This window comes from Cottoperca gobio, chromosome 2 (genome assembly GCF_900634415.1).
Source record: "Cottoperca gobio chromosome 2, fCotGob3.1, whole genome shotgun sequence".
NCBI classification, from domain to species: Eukaryota; Metazoa; Chordata; class Actinopteri; order Perciformes; family Bovichtidae; genus Cottoperca; species Cottoperca gobio.
In genome coordinates, this window is record NC_041356.1 from 2,532,224 (window position 1) to 2,557,408 (window position 25,185).

Here is a 25,185-nt window from a genome sequence, read left to right on the forward strand (position 1 = left end):
CGTTTATAAAAGTTCAAATTAAAAATATCAATCATCTCGGCTTCTCAGGAATAGCTCAATAAATATGCAAATGTTAGGAAAATTAACTTAATGAAGTTCTTCCTCAGATTTGGGATCTTTACTGGAATTAAAACCAAAGCATGACTTTGTAAATCCTCACCCACCTGTGTGTGAGTGGTGGTAATAATAATCACTCACAAAGCATGTGAGCAGTGACAGAATTGGGTCATTCTCCGTTACAATTTATTTCCTTTAGAATACTTTACATCAGTTTTATACAAAACAAATAACCAATCCTCGAGGGGTTGCTTGACATTTTCTTCAAAGTGAGGTTTTGTTATAAGCCATTTGCAAATAATACAACATAAGGCAGTAGAATATCATATAGTTAAAATAACAAAACAATAAGAAAGCGGAAAAAGAGTAGTTGCAGACATGAGTGGAAACAAAACAAGCTTCCAATAATACAGGTATACCAGACATTTCCAAATAACAGCTGGTACTTAAATGATGGGAGTGTCCAATAACAAGTGAACAAACAATGACTGGGTTTAAAACACAGGGTGGAATTACTCTTACGTCTGACATGCTTACATTGAAACTGAAACTAGGATACTCCTATGACCTGCTGGAAGGTTTTAATGTAAAACCTGTAGTGTTGCATTTCCTTGATGAACACATTTTACAGTATATGTATCAAAGAGAGAAAATTAGTAATGGCTGTGTAATGGTGAAAATAATGCTGCAGAAATGTACATTTATACTGAATTTATCAAGACACCTCTGAAACATGGAGGAAGAGTTGAGTCTGCATTAACACATTAAGAACAGGAATCCTGTTTTACATTAAGGTCTGCTCCTCTGTAGTTTAGGCAAATTAAGGCCCCAATAATAATTGAAAAATTCTAGTTACTAGAGGATAATACAATTGTATTAACCCTTTAATACTCAAGTATTTACAGTGTGTTTGACAGTCCTGATCAATTCAATCACATAGTTTTCTGACTTGAAAGCAAAGTTATGTTTTGTAAAAGTGTTGCATTTATTAACAAGCTTGTATAAAACACTCAAATAAGTAGGTCTCATTAACATTGTATATATTTATGCTCAAATGACAATAATCAAACTGCTTTTTAAATGAATGGAATTTGTATCAATTACTCCGGGTTCATGAAACAGAAACGCAAGTAAAGTTTATGTTTCCGCAGGGAAATAAAGGAGAAAGAACGATGAACACAGTCACACTGCAGGCATCTATCTGAGGTGACGCACCAGATCTCTTCTGGAGCTGCTCTCCACCAATCAAGAGACCACTTTAAAAAGCACGAGGGATTCACATTCTCTTCATAAAGTCTCATGAATCCTAAACACAGTATTTGTATTTGAAAGCTATAACCTTGTACAGAATGACTTCCCTTTGCTATTGCATTTAACCTTCCTTTTTTTTTTTTTTTTTTTTACCCTTTAGCCTGGTTTGACTTTTCTCGCTCATCGCTACAATGCCCCATTCAATTGTGCCCACCTTGGTGACAGACACAGAGCAGGGATGTTCCCCCTCCCGATCCTGCATGACCGGACACTCTATAGCAGAAGGCAGCCACTCTTTTTGCCTCGCCTCTTGGCCTGCAGTGCCGCCCTGGTGGCCATCTCAAACACCTCCCTCACTCCATCCTTTGTCTTGGCTGAGCACTCCAAGTAACCAAAGGCATTGATCCGGTGAGCCATGTCCCTCGCCTCATCTGACTTCACTGGTTCCTGTTTGGATGAATCAAAATCACAAAACAGAAAATCATTCTAAAAAGTAAAACAGAAAAACATTATTAAAACACTCACCCCAAAGAATGTCCAAACACATCTGATCTTTTCAATTCTGATTTTGGCCACTTTCATGTGTGTTCCTGAATCAGATACAGGTCTGATGTTTTGCAAAGCGACATCATTCTGAAGTCATAGCTGCGTTTATGGGACTTTTATGTCACTCTAGATCAGTCAGTCAGCATCCAGTAGCTTAAAACATGACATACAACATTACCCACCCGGTCTATCCAGCGCTACAATGGCGAATGTGCTCTTGGACGGGTAGATATGTGGTGGGCTAGTATAGAAATAAATAAACTTACAGTCATTAAAAATATGTTATCATAAGCATGCTTATGAATATGGACATTTGCTAAAAAATAGTTTATATCGCTAAATTGGAGCATTTAAATTGGAGGACACTACGACCAACCTGGCACTTCATACATACATATAATTGTGAAGATTACACATCTGCACACGTCTGTGCAGAAGGAGCAGCAAAAAGCCTTAATACAATGTGTGGCTCTTCTTCTCCTCGTTGGCTTCCACTGCTCATCCACTTACAAATTAAAGTGTAAACGCTGACTTCAGTGGCCGACATGTTTACTTCAGCGTGCTGCATGTGACGTCTTTGTTACTTTTCACATGTGGCTCAGTTCAGCACTGTAACCAGTTTACAAAAGGAGTCTGATATTGACCACATATAAAAAAAAATATGAGAACATCCAAATAAAAATAAATCTGATCTGAGCAATAAATCCAACATTGCCTCATTAGCACTCACACTAACGTTACTGAACACATAGTTCCTTCTCCTTTGGTAGAACTAGTATTACATTACACGTGTACAGAACTCCACAGTCATCTGAATGAGCTCCATAAAGTAAAGGCCTCACTGACCTGTTTCATCTTAGCTAACTCTCGACGCGTGTGCTCATCATTACGCAGGTCTTTCTTGTTTCCCACGAGAATAATGGGTACGTTGGGACAGAAATGCTTGACCTCAGGAGTCCACTTCTCCGGGATGTTCTCTGCATCGGGCACAAGGTGTACATGTTGAACATGGAGCAGTTGCACACAGAATGTTTATGAAAAACAACAATGACAAAGAGGAAAGCTCACCCAAGCTGTCAGGGCTGTCGATGGAGAAGCACATGAGGATGACATCAGTGTCTGGATAGGAGAGTGGTCTCAGTCGGTCGTAGTCCTCCTGACCCGCTGTGTCCCAAAGAGCCAGCTCCACCTACAATAGGACTACATTACTACCAAGGACATCACTACATACTTCAGTATATCTTTATTTCAATTGAATGTCATGGGCAAAGAAGAAATTGACTACATTGCTTTGACCAATTTAGAATGACAAAATAAGTGTCTTCACAGTGACCAATAACTCTTTAAATGTTCATATTAAAATAAAGACATACTTCTCTATAATGGAAAATACACTTACCTGTTTACCATCCACCTCAATATCTGCCACATAGTTTTCAAACACTGTGGGCACATACACCTCAGGGAACTGATCTTTGCTGAACACTATGAGTAGACAGGTCTTTCCACAGGCTCCATCACCAACTATCACTAGTTTCTTTCTGATAGCAGCCATCTGAAGAAATGACAGAATAAAGACATTTACCAGCATTCAAGATCAGGAATGTTTACAGGCAACTTCAGGCAGGTCATACATTTACAAATATGTTTTTCTTAGGTCTGTAGAATACAATTTGTAGGCTGGCACCTTTCTGCAGCACCACAGTACTTCATTCAGAATGGTATTTTGACACATATGTTGCCTTTAACAAATATTGTGCCTCCTGCAATTTGGATATTGCACTAGTTGATATTAAGATTTGTTTTGAGAGTCCAAATGTATAATCTTATAATAGACAGTTTTGTCATGGGAATCACAAAAATATTGACCGATGAAATCTGAAAAGGCTCAATAGGAGATTAAGGAGATGAAAATATTTTGGCACTGGTTGGCGATTGCAAGAGGAACTGTATCAAATCTAATCTAATTAATTTATATAGCCCAATATCACAAATTCCACATTTGTCTCAGTGTGCTTTACAGACTGTACAGGTTACAACACCCTCTGTCCTTAGACCCTCGCACCGCACAAGGAAAAACTCCCTAAAAGAAACCCCATAATTAAAGGGGGAAAAATGGAAGAAACCTCAGAGAGAGCAACTGAGGAGGGACGCATAGACTGTAATAGATGACGTGTGTACAGGATAAACAACATAGTACAAATATAACATCCATGTGACATAAATGATGTTGTGAGTTACATTGATTGATGGTAATTGTGTTGCAGCCTAAATTGAGCCATTTTTTCGCTGGAGACCTTTGTGAGGCCCTGCTGTGCCAATGCAAGGGCCTCATTGAAATGAGTGAAGGGGGGCTAAACTTTTTCACACATTACTGTTGTCGATCCAAACACAGCCTCAATCTCAAAGTCAAGCTAGATAGATAGATGAAGATAGGCAAATCCTCACTATGGTACCTTGACTATTTCCCTAATGTATATGATGTGTGAAGAGTTTGTTACTGGCTTCCATAGAAGTATGTCAAATTACCTTCTGTGACAACTTGTTGTTGCACTTTAAAACAAGTGATCAATGTAACCTACTTGTGTGAGGATCCTAAAGTTAACAGTATTGTCAAAATATTTCACTCGAGACCAAAGTGGTTGACTGGCCAACATTGATTTTTTTTTTTGGGGATTCTGGCATAAAACAACAAACACCTAATAGACTCGTCCAAATACCTTCCCCAGAGTAATGCCTCTCAACAAAAAGCCTAACTATCTTGGCACTAGTGATCGACGATCAGTTTTTCAATGGCTGATGCCGATATTTAGAGAGCAGGCGGCCGATATATAATATTGACATATTGGTGTTGTTGTGTTTTTTGCACCTGATAAAATACAACAATTTAATAATAATAACAAATGAGGCACAAAACTGCTTAACTTAAATGAACATTTATTTTTACACTGTTCTGTGGGCAGTAATACAAGGATGGGGGTGTATATATATATATATATATATATATATATATATATATATATATATATATATATATATATATATATATATATATATATATATATATGTGTGTGTGTTTAGTTTATGTAGCATTATAACCTCACTGCTACTTACCTCTAATGTTGTATCTGCCTACTTAACCTCCGGTGAATGTATTCACAGTGCAGATAACTTGTAGTCCTAATGTTAACTTAATATCCATTAATATTCTTATTTGGCCTGTTTGTCACTGAATCAGTGACGTCAGTGTGTCGGCTAACTTCTAGCTAGCAGCATTTTCCATCGCATCTAATGAAGCTAACCATTAGCTTGCTAACTTTGTTTAGTTTTTCGGGACAGCTGGCCTCTTGTCAAGCTGGACACATCATATGTTGAGATCGCACTATTGATTCTAGCACCTACAATGACATACAAAGCAACTAAACATATTCTAACATATTCTGAGTAACGTTAGTCCCTTAAACGTAATTGTACCGTTTTATTGGAGATCCTCGTCTTTATTTTGTTTTCCTGTCGGACCTGACAGTCCCTTCCCTGCTAGTGCCACGAAAATTACGTCCGCCCACACACATACTTTCAGCCAATAGGACAAGGTGAAAGAATGAGTGAATGGTCATTTAGCCAACCAATATAGCAGCAGCCCCCCTCAGTGCTGCACAGTGTGTTTACACATCTGGCAGGTTCGTCTGTGGCAAAGTGATACTTCTGTAAGAGCACATTTGGAAACAAGAGGGCTGTAAAAGTGTGTGGTGAATGAATCCAAAAAAAACATGTGGTTAAAACTTTGTTTCAGCTCATAGTAATGGCGTTTGCTGGTCCAGATCCTCTTCATTACTGTTGGAGAAGAACTAGGTGAAGCTCTTGTTCTCGCCACAGAGAAGGAGCTGACGGGTCAAAGTTGAAGGATTTATTACACTTGTATGGAGGAACAAATACCAGTATGGGGAAGAACCCCATATAGTTATAGTTTGTGTGATTTGGAGAAGTTTTGTCTGTTTTTCTTCACCCCACTACAAATGAACTGGATCTGTGTTGTTTTGTTCGAAGCGATTTCAAATTTTAGTAAAACATTTCCATCTATATGTTCTTAAGCTTAGTATCAGTCATGCCACTGTGGTTGACTGGTAGCTGGTCTGGTTCCTTTGTGTAGAACACAGATCTTCTGTTTTTCACCATAAGTGTAGTCTGTGTTCACAAATCAACTCTCAAAAACACAGTTCTCAATAAACAACTTGTGTACTCATGGACAACTTCTGATCAACTTACAAACATAACTCCTCAACATTGTCAATAGATCAAATACACATATTAATTTATGAGAAATATGCATCAGTGGACGTTACTGGTGTGATAGTCTGGCAGTGACATAACACTTTCAAGCGGTAGGAAACGGTAGTCTACAGGACTGTCTCAGAAAATTAGAATATTGTGATAAAGTTCTTTATTTTCTGTAATGCAATTAAAAAAACAAAAATGTCATACATTCTGGATTCATTACAAATCAACTGAAATATTGCAAGCCTTTTATTATTTTAATATTGCTGATTATGGCATACAGCTTAAGAAAACTCAAATATCCTATCTCTAAATATTAGAATATCATGAAAAAGTATACTAGTAGGGTGTTCAACGAATCACTTGAATCGTCTAATTAACTCGAAACACCTGCAAGGGTTTCCTGAGCCTTGAAAAACACTCAGCTTGGTTCAGTAAACTAAATCACAAGTATGGGGAAGACTGCTGATCTGACTGCTGTCCAGAGGACCATCATTGACACCCTCCATCAGGAGGGTAAGACACAAAAAGGAATTTCTCAAAGAGCAAGCTGTTCACAGAGTGCAGTTTCAAAGCACATCCACAAAACGTCTGTTGGAAGGGGGAAATGTGGCAGGAAACGCTGCACAACCAAGAGAGATGACCGCAGCCTTAACAGCATTGTGAAGAAGAGTCGCTTCCAGAATTTGGGGGAGCTTCAAAGACAGTGGACTGAAGCTGGAGTCCAGGTATCAAAAGCCACTGTTCACAGACGTGTCCGGGAAATGGGCTACAATAGCCGTATTCCCATGGTCAAGCCACTTCTGAACTCAAGACAACGGAAGAAGCGTCTGACTTGGGCTATGGAAAAGAAGCACTGGACAGTTGCAGAGTGGTCCAAAGTCCTCTTTTCAGACGAAAGCAAGTTTTGTATTTCATTTGGAAGTCAAGGCGCCAGAGTCTGGAGAAAGGCTGGAGAGGAGCAAAATCCAAGTTGCTTGAAATCCAGTGTGAAGTTCCCACAGTCAGCGATGGTTTGGGGAGCCATGTCAGCTGCTGGTGTTGGTCCACTGTGTTTCATCAAGCCCAGAGTAAATGCAGCTGTGTACCAAGAGATTTTAGAGCACTACATGCTTCCGTCTGCTGAAAAGCTCTATGGAGATGAGGAATTCATTTTCCAGCATGATCTGGCACCTGCCCACAGTGCCAAAACCACCAGTAACTGGTGTACTGACCATGGCATTACTGTCCTCGATTGGCCTGCCAATGCCCCTGACCTGAACCCCATAGAGAATATGTGGGGTATTGTGAAGAAGAAGCTGAAAGACACCAGACCCAACAATGCTAATGAGCTAAAGGCCGCTATTGAAGCATCCTGGGCATCCATAACACCTCAGCAATGCCACAGGCTGATTGCCTCCATGCCACGCCGCATTGATGCAGTAATCCGTGCAAAAGGATTCCCAACCAAGTACTGAGTGCATTAATGGACATTTTCAAATGTTTGATTTTGTTTTGCTGTTATAAATCTTTTTTTTTACTTGGTCTGAGGAACTATTCTAATTTTTTGAGATAGGATTTTTGAGTTTTCTTAAGCTGTAAGCCATAATCAGCAATATTAAAATAATAAAAGGCTTGCAATATTTCAGTTGATTTCAATCCAGAATGCATGACATTTTTGTTTTTTTAATTGCATTACAGAAAATAAAGAACTTTATCACAATATTCTAATTTTCTGAGACAGTCCTGTATATGCCGGTGGAACACGAGCGGCAAAGGCTACCGTAGCAGGGATCGGTATAAACCGCTGAACCATAACGGCATACTACTGTCCACTTTTCAATCTCTGAGTTTTAGCTACTTTTATTCTGAAAGCCAGGCGCCCATGTCGGAAGTAGTATCGTTCCCATGAACGGAGAACTTTTTAGCGCTGTTTTGTTTTTGTCTATTAATCCATGCGCACAGGCTTCTAACCCGGTTGATTTATTAACCATGCATTCGTTATGTCAATCCATGCCATAACAAGTGTTTACGTACAGTCTATGGTCTTTGCTCGCACAACTTTCCACATTTTATATTACAATAAACGGTGATCACGTGGTCAGATCAAGGGAAGTTGACTTGATTGAGCCAATAAGCGGCGAGCTGGTGATCACGATGATAGCCATTGGCTGGTTCAAAACGAACGCGATTTAAGCGCTAACAGTTTGCACCGTAGATTCGTTTGTGTTGCTCTGGGAAAAGACGGTTCGGTAAGTTTTTCGACACTTTTTTCTTATTTAGTAACGTTACATAACTAGTTGTTTACCTATGTTCACGTTTACCAACGTATTCAGCCACATGACTGTAGCAATACTTGCTATATATCAAGTATTGCTACAGTCATGTGGATGAATACGTATCCATATGGAAGTTATGTTTAACGTTAGCTCGCCAGTTTTCCCTCGGTCACATCTCATAGAAAATATGACTCTCAAAACGCTACCCGGTAGTTTAACGTCAACTTTAACTCACCACAGCAATTCACCTGTTTTATTGACAAATGTGACGTATTATGTGAGTGTTATATTCCTGCCTGTTGCATCAACAATACAGCTATCAGATGCAACGGTAACCTCGCGTTACCATAGACGGAACAGACCTCTTCATCACAGAGGCATTTTCATCCTAAGATTTGTTGTGTTTACGGTTTTCCTCTTTAGATTATGGCCGAAAGTGACTCCGGTGATCGCTACGAATTTGATGCCCCTTCCCATGTAGTCGACCTCGTAACGTTAGCAGGAGAGAATGCTGAAAGCGAAGACTCGTGGTTTGGTAAGTTTCCCTTCAATATCTTTATCTTACTGGTATTTAGGTAACTTTGAATTGTTGTGAACTTTCTTGTCACTACTTTTGCCTCCTACATCTTAACAATTAAACGTGGAAGTGTTTTTTTATTTTTATTATACAATGTTAGTGTAACAGCAACATGCTTAGACCGGTTTTGAAGAATAGTCTTCATCACTATGGCTGTCACCTAGGCGATCACTGCTGCTGTGTCACTGGGCTTAAGTTAGTTGTGCGGGTGGGAAGAACAATAACCGACATCAAAGCAAACCAAGCTTGTTCAAATGTCATCGTGTTAATCAATCAAGTCAATGACCTAATGCAGCAAGTGAAGAACATGTCTGTCTGAAAGAGATGTTGACTTGAAGCAGGCATGGTTTGCCATAAGAGATATTTTTGAGTTGTAAATAAAACGGGCCTGGCTGCTACGGAAATTGAAACTGATGATAACTGCCCATACTACAGTACAGAGTAGAGTAACTGTTAAATTAACCATCAAGAATCTGTGAAATGAGTCCACCTCTTGATCTTTGACTGTTTCTTATGTGCAGAACAGAGCAGTGGAGCAAACTGCCGCCTTGTAACTCCTTTGAGGACTGACAAAGCCTTTAGGAGCCATGAACTGGACCTGCCTACAGCCATCCAAGTCCTCAAGTCAAAACAGACAACTCTGGTTGGTTTCATTGCATTATAACTAATTATTGAAGATGCACACGTAATCTTTTTTGTTTGATTTGTTAAGCTACTTAAAGAAGTCCTGAAAGATGGTTTCAGGACTTGAATAGTCAATTTGACTTCACCACAGTTACAAAGGCTTCAAATGTGGACTCAGTCACAGCAGTCATTAAATCAATGCTGCAAAAACAAATGAAAGCCTTTCTTAAAACAGCCGTTTGCCCCTAACCCTGGATTGCACCAAAAAAAAAAAAAACTGATCAGTTTTTTGCAAATGAATCCTCCAAACATGTCCGTGAAATACACTATGGTAGCTTTCACACTGACGTGTAGGTGTCTGCTGTATCCCAGTGAGCTTTCTTGTGTTAAATGTTGGGATTGGAACGATTCTGTATATACAATGACTATTTAAAGCTGAACTGTGTGATTAGCCGGTAGACTCCATTTAAAAAATAATAATAATAATTCAGTGCACAGTCCTCATGACATCAACCAACATGGACTCTTCAATATTCCAGGTCCCAGTATGCCCACATCTCAACTTCCAAACGTGGTCGCATCCTGGGATGCTGAATCTCATGCTCGCACTGGTGCACGACCAAAGAGGACCGCTGCCCAGCCACGCAGGTAAAGTCCCTGTGAGGGTTACTGTAGTGCTACAGTGTGGAACTGTCTGAGACACAAGGGTGCAACATAATGTATCAAATTAATACATGACACTGGTTCTTAACTCTACACATCGTATCTGATTGTTGCACATTAACTCTGGATCAAACCATCTTGGGTCATTGTTATATTGTTATATTGTTTGTTTGGTACTGCTTTTGGAATAGAGATTACAACAGTTTACACATAGCGTTGTGTTTACGGTCTACAATGAATGTTATTCAGCCTGGTATAATATCTGTGGATCAGAGTTGTCTTTGTTTGGAGCTAGATGACAACATTTCATAGAAACCAAAGGAGTGCAGTCTGAACGATTAGTTGAATCATGAGGGAATGCCCAATGGAAGTGTTGTAGGGACTTTCCTGGAGATTAAATGTGGGTGTATTCATTTCTCATTTATTAATTTTAGGGTTTCAAAGCGTAAAGAGATGACCAGTGTTCCGGCTTCACCACCAAAGAAACTCAGGAAGTAAGTATCATAACTGTCCTGTCGTTTCCTCACGATGGCCTTTACAGCAGGAATCTGACACACCTACAAGCCACTAAATAGACTGTTGGTCCAGGATCAACGCAGACTGGTTTCTTTTTACACATTCAAAGCCTCCACCTGTATAACTGTTTTTGTGTCAAGTTTTCAACTATAGTTCTTTGTTCTTTGCAAATCCTGCAGTGTCCTCCGCCGCAAGGGGCGTCTGAATACCACGATTGCGCCTAGCACTCTGGCAGCTTCAGCCACAGAGTGAGTCTACCAGGCACAGCCAAAGTGTTTATAGCTGTTTTTAAAGCTTTGAATAGGATATTTAATTTAAATGAGGCTGAGATGGAAAGCAGGTTAAAGCTGTATTTTTGCTGATGATGGACATGTTCAAAACAGGCCAAGTAGCTCTGAAGAACAGGAGTTGGTGCGCATCAGGAACCTCCAGAAGGAAGTGGCTCTGCATCGCAGGAAGAACGAGGCCAGCTACAAAGCTGCTCTGGCTGGCAGTGAGTGGAGATTACTGACAGAATGCAATCCTCAGCCAATGCTAATGTGCTGGCTAACTCTTTGTTAGCCTTTTTTTAAAAATTTAATTTTAAGATCTGAAAGTTGTGAAAGGAAGTCTGGGTCACTTTCATTTCAGATCCACCACCAAAGAAGGTGGTCCTGTTGGCAACTGTGCCCAAAGAGTTCCACTTCAACACAAACACTCGTGCTAAGGCCTCCACTTCATCCAGTGCAGCCCAGAAGGATGTGGACTTTATCCAACAGCTTCGCAAACCCTCCTCTCCAGTAAGTACTTCATATACTGTTTGCAAAAACCTTTTTACACTTGTCTGAGTGGCCACTAATGATTCACCTGAACATGTTACATGTCAGTGGGTCCTCTGTGCACACAACAAGTAATTTGTGTTATCGTCTGCCTTATTTTTTATAGGCAAAGGCTATGAAAGGTGCCACTGTGCCCAAACCCTTCAACCTGTCAACGAGCAACAAGAGAGAGTTGGAGGATCTGGCTTCCTACATGCCACTAGCTCAGCAGATCCAGCAGTTCGAGAAACGAACCCCTGACCGCTACCATCTGCGAAGTCTCAAAAGTCGAGAGAAAGGTGTGCAGGATGTTTAGAGCCACATCTGTTTTTAAAATGGGTTAAAATGTTTGTTCTGCGCCGTGGGGGTTTAAGTGCAACTTAAATCCCATCGGTTCAGCTGTGTTTTTTGGGGGGGTTTTCTCAGGGCCATCGGCAGGGAAGGGGGTTAAGCTGAGACTCACCCAGCCTCACACACCACACCTGATGACCCGCCAGAGGAGCCGACCAACCACTGCTAAGAGCAGCGCCGACCTGGAGGATGAAGAGCTGGACAAACTTCACAAGTAAGAACCTTCCTCATCTGTCAACCGGCTTCTGTAACTTTCCCAAACTGACAGTCGAGCCGCTTACTGCAGCCATCAGCCAGATGTGCACAGATGTGAAAATGGCAAGCTGCACCAGGAAATATAATAACTGCTGGAAATACTTTCTGATGCTTCAGGTCATTTTTAACACTCAACTCTGACCTTCAAGGTGAGCTGGTGGAGAGCCAGCACGTCTCGTTAAATATATGCAGCTGTTCTACATGTGACTGGTATTGATAATGTAACGGAAATAAGGCTGGAAAGATTCCTTTTTTATACTAGTCTTTGAGTAGGCAAGTGTAATGGATTAGAAACCTAGAGGGCTTTCCAGGATATTCCCCTCTAGCCTGTCAGAGCATCACATGCTGTATGTCCAGAGGCCATTAAATGTGTTTTACTCGCAGGTTTAAGTTCAACGCCTTGGAACTCAACCGGAAGATTTTGGAGAGTGCAGAGTGCCTAAAGAGGCCGGCAGTGAAAGAACCCACTGTACCTGAAGGCTTCGTGCTGCAGATTGAGAAAAGGCTCCATGAGAGACAGGCCAACAAGAAGCCTCAAGAAGTGGAAGAGAAGCCGCACAGCTTTAAAGCCCAGCCTCTGCCCACAAGGATCATGGAAGGAGTCGTGGTGAGTTAGAATCTCCTGAAGCTTTGAGGTTATTTCCATATGGATGTAGTAACAAGAAGATTTCCTCCTCAACAGGGAGTGCCAGAGAAGAAAGTTCTGCATCCAACGGTGCCAGAGTCTCCAGCTTTTGCCCTTAAGAAGAGGGTTCGTATGGAGGCCAAGATTGAGGAAGTAAGGGCACATGTTGTTTTTAATACAAAGCTGTGATCTATTGACTTCTCTTCAACTTAAAGTAACCAAAGCTGTCTCTTTTTGCTCAGGTAAAACAACCCTCACCAATCAAGGCCCCCCCAGTGCCTCATTTTGGCCTCCCTTTCCAGCCCCAGCTACAGGAGAACCACCATGTGGAAGTCCTTCCTTTCTCCTTTGAAGAGCGGGATCGAGAGAGGAGGGCACTGAAGGAGAAAAGGCTGGAAGAGAAGCGGAATGGAGAGGTGGAGTTCCACTACCAGAACCTGTCTCCTTTAAAATGCCAGAATAAAGACTCAACTGTTGAACCCCTTTCTGCTATTTCCTTGCACTTTTCTAGGTTCCACAGTTCAAGGCCCAGCTACTGCCGAACTTTGACTCTGTGTTCCTCCCTGAGAAGAAGAAGCTGGAGCCCACCAAGCCTGAGCCCTTCAGACTGCTCTTAGATGAGCGGGGAGCTGTGAGGAGCATTCGCTCGGAACAGATGGTACAATTTTAATCTGCCACACATTTTCTCAATAATGACCCAATTTTAACTTGACATTGAAACATGACCCCTGTGCCTTCATTTGCAGGCGAAAGAAGAGCAAATACGACAGGAAGCAGCAACATTCAAAGCCAGGCCCAACACAGTCACTCATAAAGAGCCTTTCCAGCCCAAAAAGGAGGCGCGGGCTACAGTGGGTAAGTCTTAACATGCAGGGCTGCTCCACCACTCAAAGAATGGGTGTAAGCCTGCCATTTGCCACCTATCTATTTTGCATGGGGATAGTCGCTGCATTTCAGGTGTAGCGTAACATTACTGATATGATTATTGGTACACAGAAATGCAAACAAGCTAGTGTTTGAGAATGATATGTGGAGCCACTGCGCTGTGGAGGGTCTGCATATGTGAGACTAAACTGACCCTAACCTGCTTTTGCCTGGATCTCTGACATACTGGTGCTCAAACATGGCCAAAAGCACAAGGCATGAAACGCTGTCTGACACCATTAAAACCTGAAGAGTGCACCTGCCATGTTCTTGCTGCCTTCACCACCATCTGTCATGGCACTAATAAGTTATTATTCCACAGCTGTGGAGGCCTTTGAGCTGTCAACAGAGAGGCGGGCCCAGGAGCGCCAGGAGTACGAGCGTCTGAACAATGAGAAGGATACTTTAAGGATGCTCATGGAGGCGCAGCAGAGACGAGAGGGGGAGCAGAGGGAGATGGAAGAGACCGCCAGGCTGCGGCAAGAGCAGGTCACTGCAAAACATTTGTTTGATTCATGACATGCGTTACAGAGTGAGAACACTCAATTGATGTCATCATTTAGCTGTATTTTTATTTTTTTAAGTATTGATGTCCAATGTGCTGGAACACAAAGGCATCTCATGTGTTATCCCTTTTTTTATTTTTTAGGTGAAGCATTAATAACCTATGGAAATAACTAGTATTGGGTTCTGCTGTCTGACATGACTTTTCTTCACCTGCAGGTTCACACTGCTCAGCCCATCCGACACTACAAACCTGTAGACGTGAAGAAGAGTGACGCGCCTCTCACAATCCCTCAGTCACCAAACTTCTCCGACCGCTTCCGCGTGTGATCAGAAATTTTTAGAATTGTTGGTCTGAAGTAGCGGTTGTTAACCAATGTGTATTTGAAATGTCTGAAGCTGTTCTGTAGCGTTCATGTTTACCTTTAGCCACATATTGTATATTCACTCATTTTTTCTTTTCTCAGTCTTGCCCACACTTTTACATGTCAACCTTTCTTATATTGCTTATTAAGTAATTGTTTGAAAGTGTCTTTGTCTCTTGTTTTTAATATCTGAATGTTAAGGTTGTTGGATATTCCAGAATTAAAATGAATGAACCGTATTAACAGATTGTGAAGAGGTAACTTGATATCTACTGAAGTTGTGATCCCACCGGCCCCTCTAGAGACGGCAGTGAGTCACTGCTGCAGGAGGCGAGTGCGGAGGCTGTTAGCATCACTTAGCACTTTTCATCAGAGCTCCCTCGGCTTTGGGGTCTGACACCCCCCCCCCCCCCCGCATTGTGATTCACTACTCGTTACTGCCGTCCACAAGAAAAATCAGTTATTTAACAATTTGAATATCACTGTATTTATAGCACTAAAATAATATAAAATATTTGACTTAAACCAGAATATATGTGGTCTGAATCCTATCGTAGCCCGAAAAGCTCAACACTTCAAATTTAAGAAAATGCTTGCAACTGAAATGAAACTATGAAAATACCCTTACTAATTTACCAAAGTCAATAAAAATGCTTAAAATAGAGAAAACAACTGAATACAGAAACACTTGGTATCCTCACAGATTGAGCTATTGACTCAATTTCCCATGATCCTTTGTGTCAAGACCCTTCCTGCAACCTGATATCACCTTTCCCACCTCGGTGTCCAAAACCCTTCAACCTTCACAAACTATTGATTCGGTCACTTAGTTTAGTTATTAATTGAATTATTAATCAGATTTCCTAAAATCTAATTTTACTTTGTTACGGAGTTGGTGCCCCTAGAGGTAGCTTAATGTAAAATAAGTCTTACTAGTTAGTATAATTAATAATTGTAATAAATGTATATAATTAATTCCTTCTGATAGCCATTTTTAAAATGATTAGCTTGGCAACTCCAATCTGACTAAATGCACTCTATTATTGGGAAATAGGCTAATGCTATGTTAGTTGACTATGATGTAATGGTTGCCTTCAGAACCTGTAATCAATCAAACTCAAAAAGAATCCCTGCTTTATTTGTTCATCAGTTAAAAATGAAATAACTGTCAGTTGTGGCCTTTTCAGCTTCCATACCTGAAGGCTGTTTCAGATAAAGTCCTGGGACCAGAGTTTAATCAGTTTACACACTCTTCACTTCACAGCTTTATTCAAGTTGTAGTCAAAGCACAGTGAGGGTTCGTAATGACAACTGTGTGAGTGTGTTACAACTGAAGTAACTCAGCTGACCAACATCAGTGCGTGCACAAGAAGAGGTGAGCTGATTCCAATATGAAACCTCACAAAAAGCAGTTATATTGCAAAACAATTTAGGGAGTGTGGCTTTTGTCAAATAAAATATACACAAAATAAATAAGAGGCTTAACAAGCTTTGGACATGTCTCAGTTCAAGAAATAATCAGAAAAGAATTGCTTTGGATACATTACAAGGCAGTCAGTGTAATTTAGTGAAGTACAATTGAACATTTTCCACAAACATTTGCAAGAAATTGAAGTGAAACTCTGGTGATTTCCTGAGAGAAGTGCAGCTCACTGATCCACGCCACACTGCAGACCAAGCAGGAGCCGCTGCACCAGAGTGGCTCTATAGATAACGATGATGACAACAAACTCCCAAAGCTATTGCCAAAGAAAATCTTAAATGTAAAACAATTCTCTGCTGGAATACTGCTGATTTTTACTAATTCAATTTAGTACATTGATTAAGCAATATGCATAAATGCAACACAAGCACACACCTGAAATAGACAATGAAGCCCAGTCCAAGTGTCTCCTCAAGACGGGACCTTCACATTAGGTAACATTGTGCTTTAACGCTGCATATTCTTGGAAACTTTTCAATTGAATTAGCACTAACCAGTTAGTACACAGTAAGACTGGAGCTTTGCTAATACAACCTTCATCCAAACTCAAGCAGCAGACACTTCACTTCCCATAATGCAATATCATAACCTCTTTTGATCCTGCCATTTCCTGGTGGACTGCACACATCGTTTGTAACCCAGGCTGTCTGTTACAATGTAGGCCAGAAGTGAAGTTTGTAAATGTTGCCTAGAAGACACAGATCCATGTGAACAACTTGTGTTGCAACACATTTACAACAGGAAGACTGAACGCTTGCTCTTCAGAAACAAAAGGTAAATGCCAACGTTGTTCTTTCTAACTCCATTCTTTTACTTTTCACACTTCAACCCCAACCTACGCTGACTCAACTGACATCACTCGAGGACATTTATCATTATTAATAGACACACATCTCTCTCTCTGGAGACATTAAATGCTTTATAATATTATAGGAAATAGTGTAACATGTGAACACAATATCAACAGAAACAATGAAGGTCTTCAAACTACAGTTGGAGTAATAATCCCTGGCTGATCATTTCAGTTGGTGTTGTGATGAGGTGTTGCACATTCCCAACAAGCACACAGTTAACCCCTGGAGGCCCCGGGGCAGAGTTCCTACACCTCCTTAAAAATCTAATTCCAAGACTTTTCAGGAATCTATTCCCTCAAATTCTAGGACATAGTTTGAGACACGTATCAACTTTAATTTCTATTCTTGCACAAAATACTAAATTCAAGCACTTTCAATGGCCCAAGTGTATTATTGTCACCTGTGAAGGCCTGAGTTACGTTTGAGCCGGTTCTCCTCTAATGTGCTGACAACATGTTCATGATATGGTCTTGGCATTATGCACCCGTGGTTTTACATTTCATCATGGAGCACAGATATTCTACTGCTAATAGGCTGACCAGAGTCATACATTGTATACAATTCTTGAAGTAAGACAGAAGAAACATAATTTTGGAAATTAAAACAAGCAAATGGACTAATGAGAAGAACAAAGGTCAGCACTCCAAATGAGAAAATAAAGAGCGGCTGTGCTGCTGAAGGATGTGGCCAGCAGTGTGTGTCCGGTTTGCTTTGGACTGGCCGGTGATGTGTGCGCATCTTTGGGAGTTCAGGGATCCACAAAGGACACTGCGATGTAGCGGACCCCGGCGGTGGTCGGCAGGCCTTCATGGTAGTGGGTGAGGCGGCCTGGGTGCAACAGGGTCCAGCCTTTACGAGGAGCCTCGACGGAGCAGTCATAGCGGATGAACCTGCAACCACCACCCTGCAGTCACAACACAACACACATTATCATCACCTGAAGGACAGCGGGGCGCTTTTGCTTGTTTTAGCCAAGTTTAAATCATCTCCCTCATTAAAATGTAACCTACTGGTTCGCCGAGTTTCACAAGCAAATGAACTTTTACGAAACTGCAGGAACTTAACAAAATGTAATGTCAATTGTTACGGGATCTGGGGACGAGTTCCTGGAACTAAATGTGGGCACTGCTCAGAGGGTGATACACATGCAAGCTCCAGGTACTTTCATGGAGTGTCAGATGAAGACTGTGAGATGCGTTTTTTTTCTTCTGTTTTTCAGTAGGTTGGGATGTTGATTCCAACCATGTACCTGTTACTTTTAGCTACCAGATGACTTGAGCTACTCCACAATCTTTCCTTGTGTACCTGGTGGAAAATTACCCCTGGTTGGGAATCACTTGTGTAAAGCATTAAGTATTATCGCTATGGTATTTAAAACAATAGTCCCTGTTCACAGCAGACTTCTTGTCATATCACAGCACACAGGTGTAGTTAGTGGAATATGCTTGCTCACTTAAATAGAACAGAGCCATGGTTAATGTTATTGGTAACACTTCCTGCCACAAGTCAAAAAATGTCTGCTGTGAATTTAATCTGCCTGCCATGAGAGAAAATATCAACTTCTTTTTTATTAAGGGTATATGTGATTCTAGTTATTGGCCTATAACAAGCAAAACCACTGGAGTTATACATCATGTTGTACTTCAAAAATGTCAATATTAAATAATGTAAGGTTCAATAATGTAAGGTTCAATCCTCACAAAGCCTTGTCGGACGTCCACTACATTATATATCATCACAGCATCTTCACAAATGATTTAAACTGTATTTCTTCTCAGTTTTAATCCACGTGGCATAAACCAATAATAACGCGGCCTAATGGCTGATTGTTTAGTCGAGCGTGTTGAATATGTAGGGAAACAACATGGATGCAAAAACAATAAAAACAAGGCTTCCAGCTTCAGCTTCATGCAGAGAAGACAGACTCACAAATACAGAAATGACACAAGTTTGAAACACCAGGGACGTATAGATGTACATGCCAGAAATATGATGGCGTTCCATTTTCAATGACATCATTCTGATTTCAGCACCATGCTTTGTCAAACCTTTGTGCTACACTGTGTTCACTGTAACAAGCCTCAGGCTGGACCGGGCATAATGTCTACTAGAATTGTTAGCTCATTAAAACAATTATTCTTATTATGGTTTGCAAAACTATCTTTTTTTATAATATATTACCAGCAATCTCTGACTGGGACACATTCATGATTCATTATTGTCTCATCCCTTTCCTACCCGGCCTGTTTGTACAAACTGTCATTTGAATGATGCTTTAAGGTGCTGAGTTAGCCAGGTGTTGTCTAATACAGCTGCATGGGTAATAACATTCCTAACTGTTGTTTTAGTATGTAGTAACCGTAAGCTACCGGTTTCCTAAATGTCACATGTGTACGCAGCTCTAAACACACTCACCTGATAATCAAGGCCCCCTTGATTGAGTGCAATGTTTATAGTGAATGTGGAGGCGTCATGGTGAGGTCTCAATGACGGCTGCTCATCTGGCTTATATCTAACTACAAAGGCCAAGTCAAACAGAGCCTGCAAACACACACACACACAGAAAGGAGTCATGCAAGCATTTGCATGTAAACCGCTCATCTGGCCACCGACTGAGTTGTACACGTACGCCCCTCGCAGCTCCTGCTCAGGAAAGAAAAGCATCAGCTTGGTTCCCGCTCCAGCATTCACTTTCAGAGATGGAGCGGAGAGGCGGCAGAAAAAGACGTGCAGATCCCCTGCGTCATCATGTCCTGGAGCTTGTACTAGCTGCCAGCCCCTCCCCATTTACCTGGTAGTCAACGTCTTTGCTGTTGAGAGCTATGTTAATAGTGAATGTGGAGGCGTCATGGTGAGGGACGAGCAGGGGCTGCTCGTCAGGTTTGTACCTCACCACAAAGTTCAAGGGAGTGGCACACTGATGAGAGAAGACATGTTAGGCAGCAGCAGCAGGAACCAGCGCAGCTGATGCTTCCACTCATCATCATCTTATACATTATTCAATCTATGAAATGTCAAAGATAATCAATCGTGTGATTGACATCGTTAACAGTGGCTGATTTTGCATTTCACCTGATCATTTAGAAAACTTCATCACCACAATGCCAAGAATCACTGCATGTTCATATGAATAACAATGTTTAGATTCACTCTATAAAAAAGTAATATAGCACAAAGCTTAACGTTTAAGTCTTATGATATTCTATATTTTTCTTATTGACGATAAATCTCATGTTCAGACTCAAACCAACAATGAATATATTAATATGAAATCAAACAAACACATGAATGAGCCTCAGTGTTGCACTGGGTGACATGTTCCCACACAGCGTCCTGCTGCCCTTACCTCTTCCCTAAAGAGACCGACACTGTGAGTTCATTCTCTTCTTTAATCATTGATTTAAGTTGTCAGACCGTACATCTGTCTGGCTGTTTGCTGGTACCATAAATTCTCAAATAAAATCTCAAAATGTACCCCAACAGCCTAAAGAAGCAGGCCTTTATGTGAAACTTGTATTAGAGAGAGGCTTTATCTTCTCATTCCCCTGTTCTTTAAGTATATTTTATAATACTTTGACTGCTCCCGTAATGTGAACTCAGCTCTTCCTCTGTGTTTACCTGTTATCTTGATAAATTCAGTATAATGAACATTTCCACTGCACTAATTCCATCATCATCCATCGCTTCTACTTTGCCGTTTGTTTGATTGTTGTGAAGTTACTGTCAATGAAACAATACTTCCTGCACAGATGATTCCAATTTGAAGCTGTCCAGTGGCTCAAAGGTGAGATTCTTCCCTCTCCTAGTTTTAATGTGAAACATCTGTAGGAAGTATTGAGTAGCGTTTACAGTAGCTTAGCAATGGTTATCAGTAGCTCTATTCTGAGACACGTGAGGTTTTAGACACCAGCAACCATAATCACATGCATTCCTGGGGCCAGAGCGGGCGACATAGAAGCACATTTAAAACTGCTGACTAAGGCTAAATGTAAATACAGTAAGATTGTCATTCACGTCGGAGCTAATGACACCCGATTGCGGCGTGCAGTCTTACTTTGGAATGAGCGGATCTCATATCTAATAACGTTACAAAGTTTATTAGTGGACCTAATCCATGACAACCCGGAGTTGAGACCAGGAGGCAGAGTTGCAGTCTTACACACTTCTCTGTGCTTCCATCCGGGCAGTCACCCACTCAAATCCCCATAGTGACTGTCTGCCCCACGACCACTGAAATTAATATAATCAGTAGTAACCAGAAGAGGAATTAAACACCACCACTGCAAAAGTGCAACTAAATAAAAAAGTTAAATGTTGACTTTTAAACATCAGATCTTTGTCATCTAAAACTGGACTAGTAAATGATTTAATATCAGATAATAAGATTGATTTATTTTGTCTCACTGAAACCTGGCTGAGACATGAAGAATATGTCAGTCTAAATGAATCTACTCCAGCCTGGTCATATTAATACTCACATTCCTCGAGGTACTGGCTGAGGAGGTGGAGCTGCAGCCATATTCCACTCAAACCTATTAATCAATTCTAAACCTAAACTAAACTATAACTCTTTTTGAAAGCCGAACAAGGCTTTCAAAAAGAGTATTAATATGACCAGGCGGGTCATACATTACGCTCTCAAACCCAACATGGAAAACAATAAAGCCAGTTTTATTTGTTACTGTGTACCGCCCTCCTGGTCCGTATTCTGAATTTCTATCTGAATTCTCAGAATTTTTATCAAGTTTAGTCCTTAAAACAGATAAAGTAATTATTGTAGGTGACTTTAATATTCATGTGGATGTTGATAGTGACAGCCTTAATAATGCATTTATCTCAATATTAGATTCAATTGGGTTCAGTCAAAATGTACATGAACCAACTCACTGTTTAAACCACACTCTGGACCTTGTTCTGGGATATGGTGTTGAAATTGAAAGTTTATCAGTGTGTCCACATAATCCTCTTTTATTAGACCATTTTTTAATAACTTTTGAAGTCCTGTTACTGGACTACAAGCCAGTAGGCAAAATATCCTACGCTCGATGTCTATCTGATAGTGCTGTGGCTGAATTGAATAACCAACTAACTTCAACAATCTCATCGTCTAAACCATCAACCTGTCTTTTAGACTCGACTCCAACTAAACTGTTTAAAGAAGTTTTACCCTTAATTAACAACTTGATTATTAAATATGATCAACCTGTCTCTATTATCTGGCTACGTACCACAATCCTTTAAAGTAGCTGTAATAAAACCACTTCTTAAAAAGCCTAGTCTTGATCCAGAGGTTTCAGCCAACTATAGGCCGATATCTAATCTACCCTTTCTCGCTAAAATCCTTGAGAAAGCAGTTCGCAAAACAGTTGTGTGATTTTTTACATAATAATAGTTTATTTGAGGTTTTTCAATCTGGATTTAGAGTTCATCATAGCACAGAGACGGCACTGGTGAAAGTTACCAATGACCTTCTAATGGCATCAGACAAAGGACTCGTCTCTGTTCTTGTCTTGTTATGACCTCAGTGCTGCTTTCCGACACTGTTGATCATGACATTCTACTACAGAGACTAGAACATTGTGTTGGCATAAAAGGAACCGCACTAAGCTGGTTCAAGTCCTATTTATCTGAGCGATCTCAGTTTGTACACGTTAACGATGAATTCTCCATGCAGGCTGAAAGTCAGTCTTGGAGTTCTGCAGGGTTCTGTACTTGGATCGATTCTATTCACCTTATATATGCTTCCTTTGGGCAATATTATAAGGAACCACTCCTTAAACTTTCATTGCTATGCGGATGATACCCAATTATATCTATCAATTAAGCCAGATGAAACCAATCAATTGGCTAAACGTCAAGCAAAATGCAGCGGCACGTGTATTGACAAGAACAAGGAAACGGGATCATATTACTCCTGTATTAGCTGCTCTGCACTGGCTCCCGGTAAAATACAGACTGGAATATAAAATCCTTCTCCTGACTTACAAAACCATTAATGGTCAGGCTCCAGCATATCTTAAATATCTCATGTACCTTATAAACCACTAGAGCATTGCGCTCCCAGATTATTTATTATTATCGGGTTATTTGAATACCACCTTTTATTTGAGAATTTATGGTAAGAGTATTTGGGACATAAATATTTTTAAATGAGATGTGGGCTAATTAGCATTAGCAGTGACCACCACAATTGTTCAAGTATGTCATAAAAATGGCCAGATACCCATGTGAACAGTGAAACATCATCCTCAAACAATCATTCCTCCTGTTCTTAAAACACTTCAAAATAGGGACAAAATCCACAGTCACTTGTTTTGTGCAAAAATATATTACAAATGTTATGTGAAGCTAGTCTGAGTTCAGCGGGAATCTTCCAAAGTTTTTGTACCTTTTTAGATTACACAAAATAGCAGAATTGGAGACTGCTGGGTAATTCATAACCCATCAGGATTATGACTTCAGGATATCACTGCTTTTTTTGTACTGATAGTTCAAGAAACTGCCAGACATCTTACATTGTCTATGCCCAAAATAAACAGGACTTTTGCTTCTGAAACCTTGGATGTCTAAAATAAAATCTTGCACTTTGCTACTCTATTGGACCGACAGGTGCACTCTGGGAAATACAGTACAAGCACTACAGCAATCTCCATTCTGCAACAAAGCTGCTAATCAAGTAGGATAAATGACATCAAAACATCGTCATTTTAAGAGGCAACCTTTCTTCCTAATGATGTTCAATCAAAGGATCAATTTAAGATAATACAATTGTTAAAATGAGACATGGAATATTTGAATTTCCTCCAAACTCCGACACATTTAAAAATGCATAAGAATGTGTGACAATGATGGTTTTAACGTAAAGGTGTGTTCACAAGTCTTACCTTGGTGTAGTAACCAGGATACATTTTCTCTGTTATCGGTGCTATATACTCCAGTAAGAATTTGTGCCATTCCTTTTCAAAGTTGATTTGATTCAGGTGGATATCTATTGTGGGGACATTCTCATAGCCACCTTGGATTCTGCCATCCTGTCAAACAAGAAAATGCCAGTTTAGAAAGGAAATCAAACTGGAAATATTGGTCTGGCATTGAAAACAGAGCAGAACAGCACATACATGGCAGATAGGTGCTGGACAAATACTATTATATTATTATCTGTCATTAACAGAAGGCACAAAGGAGCTATTTATATCAATATTTCTGACAATGAGAAATATTTATTCCAAATTGTTAGAATCCCCACACTGAAAGAATAACATACCGTATTGGCTCCTCCTGACCACTTCCCAAAATGTTCCAATTCTTCAACAATGTGGTCACAAGCAACATCGGAGAAAATTGGGAACCAGTACACGTCAGGACACGGCTGGGGGACAGAAGGCATGGTGACACTACTACACTATTACACATGTATAAAGATCCACTGTCAATGTCTTTATATATTCAACTCCTTTGAAAAAATCACATGTTCTATTCTTTCTATTACAAAAACATCAGTTGTACTATTTTAATATGGACGACTCATGTCAACTTGTGCTGCAACTCACAGTCTCAATCAGCTTGTCTTTCATGATGTAAGTGTAGTTCTCATGGATGTAGCGCTCCTGCCAGTCCTGAAAGAAACACACACGATACAGACAATGCTGCTGCTATAATACTGCCACAATTAATCGGGATCACGATTTTGGCTTCCCCAATTAAGTGAACATGATCGGCTGAGATGTTGAAGTTTAAAACGTGTGCTCCACTCAAAGAAAACCTTCCTGAAATGTTGCGGCTGAGGGCAAAGGGAGAATGCACTGGATTCAGTCGAAGAAGAGCCTTATTGTAAATCTTATTTTTATGCAAAGATTTATTAATTAGCACAAATGTAGAACAACGCAGAAGTGAAACCAGTGATCTGGGGTAATTTGGGGTAAAAAGCTTTGGTACAATGTTATTTATATTATGAAGTGCACTGTGAATAAGGAACAGTTTTATTCTGATGCAAAGATTTGTACATTAGCAAGAATGTAGCGCAACGTGGAGTGAAAGCAGCGCTCTGTTTATTTCTAATTTAAAAGTGCAATAAAACAGTTTTTTATCCTTAAAATCATCGTGATCTTAATATAGATAAAAAATAATCGGGATTATAATTTTGGCCAAAATCATGCAGCACTTCCACTTATACTACGACCACAATTACAAGTTTTTTAAGGCAACGCTTCATGTTATGTTGTATTTAAACATTTAATTAAATATGTATGTAGTTAACATA

At 40.3% G+C, this 25,185-nt stretch overlaps 3 protein-coding genes across 3 annotated transcripts in view; 1 reads left to right on the forward strand and 2 right to left on the reverse strand.

The window, feature by feature from the left end:
• Positions 1–226: 226 nt before the first annotated feature.
• Positions 227–5,422, reverse strand: rhoaa (ras homolog gene family, member Aa). Its single transcript, XM_029446054.1, has 5 exons — positions 5,329–5,422; positions 3,254–3,409; positions 2,923–3,043; positions 2,701–2,831; positions 227–1,755 (listed from the first exon to the last, which is right to left on the reverse strand). The coding sequence occupies exons 2-5, from the start codon at positions 3,407–3,409 to the stop codon at positions 1,582–1,584; spliced, it is 582 nt and encodes a 193-aa protein (XP_029301914.1). The 5' UTR covers positions 5,329–5,422; the 3' UTR covers positions 227–1,581.
• Positions 5,423–8,314: 2,892 nt separating this feature from the next.
• Positions 8,315–14,827, forward strand: tpx2 (TPX2 microtubule nucleation factor). Its single transcript, XM_029452619.1, is given in 18 exon segments — positions 8,315–8,360; positions 8,811–8,922; positions 9,486–9,575; positions 9,578–9,607; positions 10,128–10,236; positions 10,686–10,745; positions 10,947–11,015; positions 11,151–11,260; positions 11,398–11,546; positions 11,692–11,863; positions 11,991–12,129; positions 12,555–12,777; positions 12,853–12,948; positions 13,038–13,211; positions 13,307–13,453; positions 13,542–13,650; positions 14,042–14,208; positions 14,443–14,827. Coding segments are annotated over 17 exon segments (2,064 nt in total). The 5' UTR covers positions 8,315–8,360; positions 8,811–8,813; the 3' UTR covers positions 14,554–14,827.
• A 1,013-nt stretch (positions 14,828–15,840) lies between these two features.
• The window catches only part of plod1a (procollagen-lysine, 2-oxoglutarate 5-dioxygenase 1a), a 30,896-nt gene continuing 21,551 nt past the window's right edge, over positions 15,841–25,185 (reverse strand). Inside the window, 5 exon segments of the mRNA XM_029449095.1 lie at positions 15,841–17,829; positions 19,341–19,466; positions 23,810–23,956; positions 24,190–24,294; positions 24,476–24,541. Of these exon segments, the coding sequence (XP_029304955.1) occupies positions 17,674–17,829; positions 19,341–19,466; positions 23,810–23,956; positions 24,190–24,294; positions 24,476–24,541 (600 nt within the window). The 3' untranslated portion in view covers positions 15,841–17,673.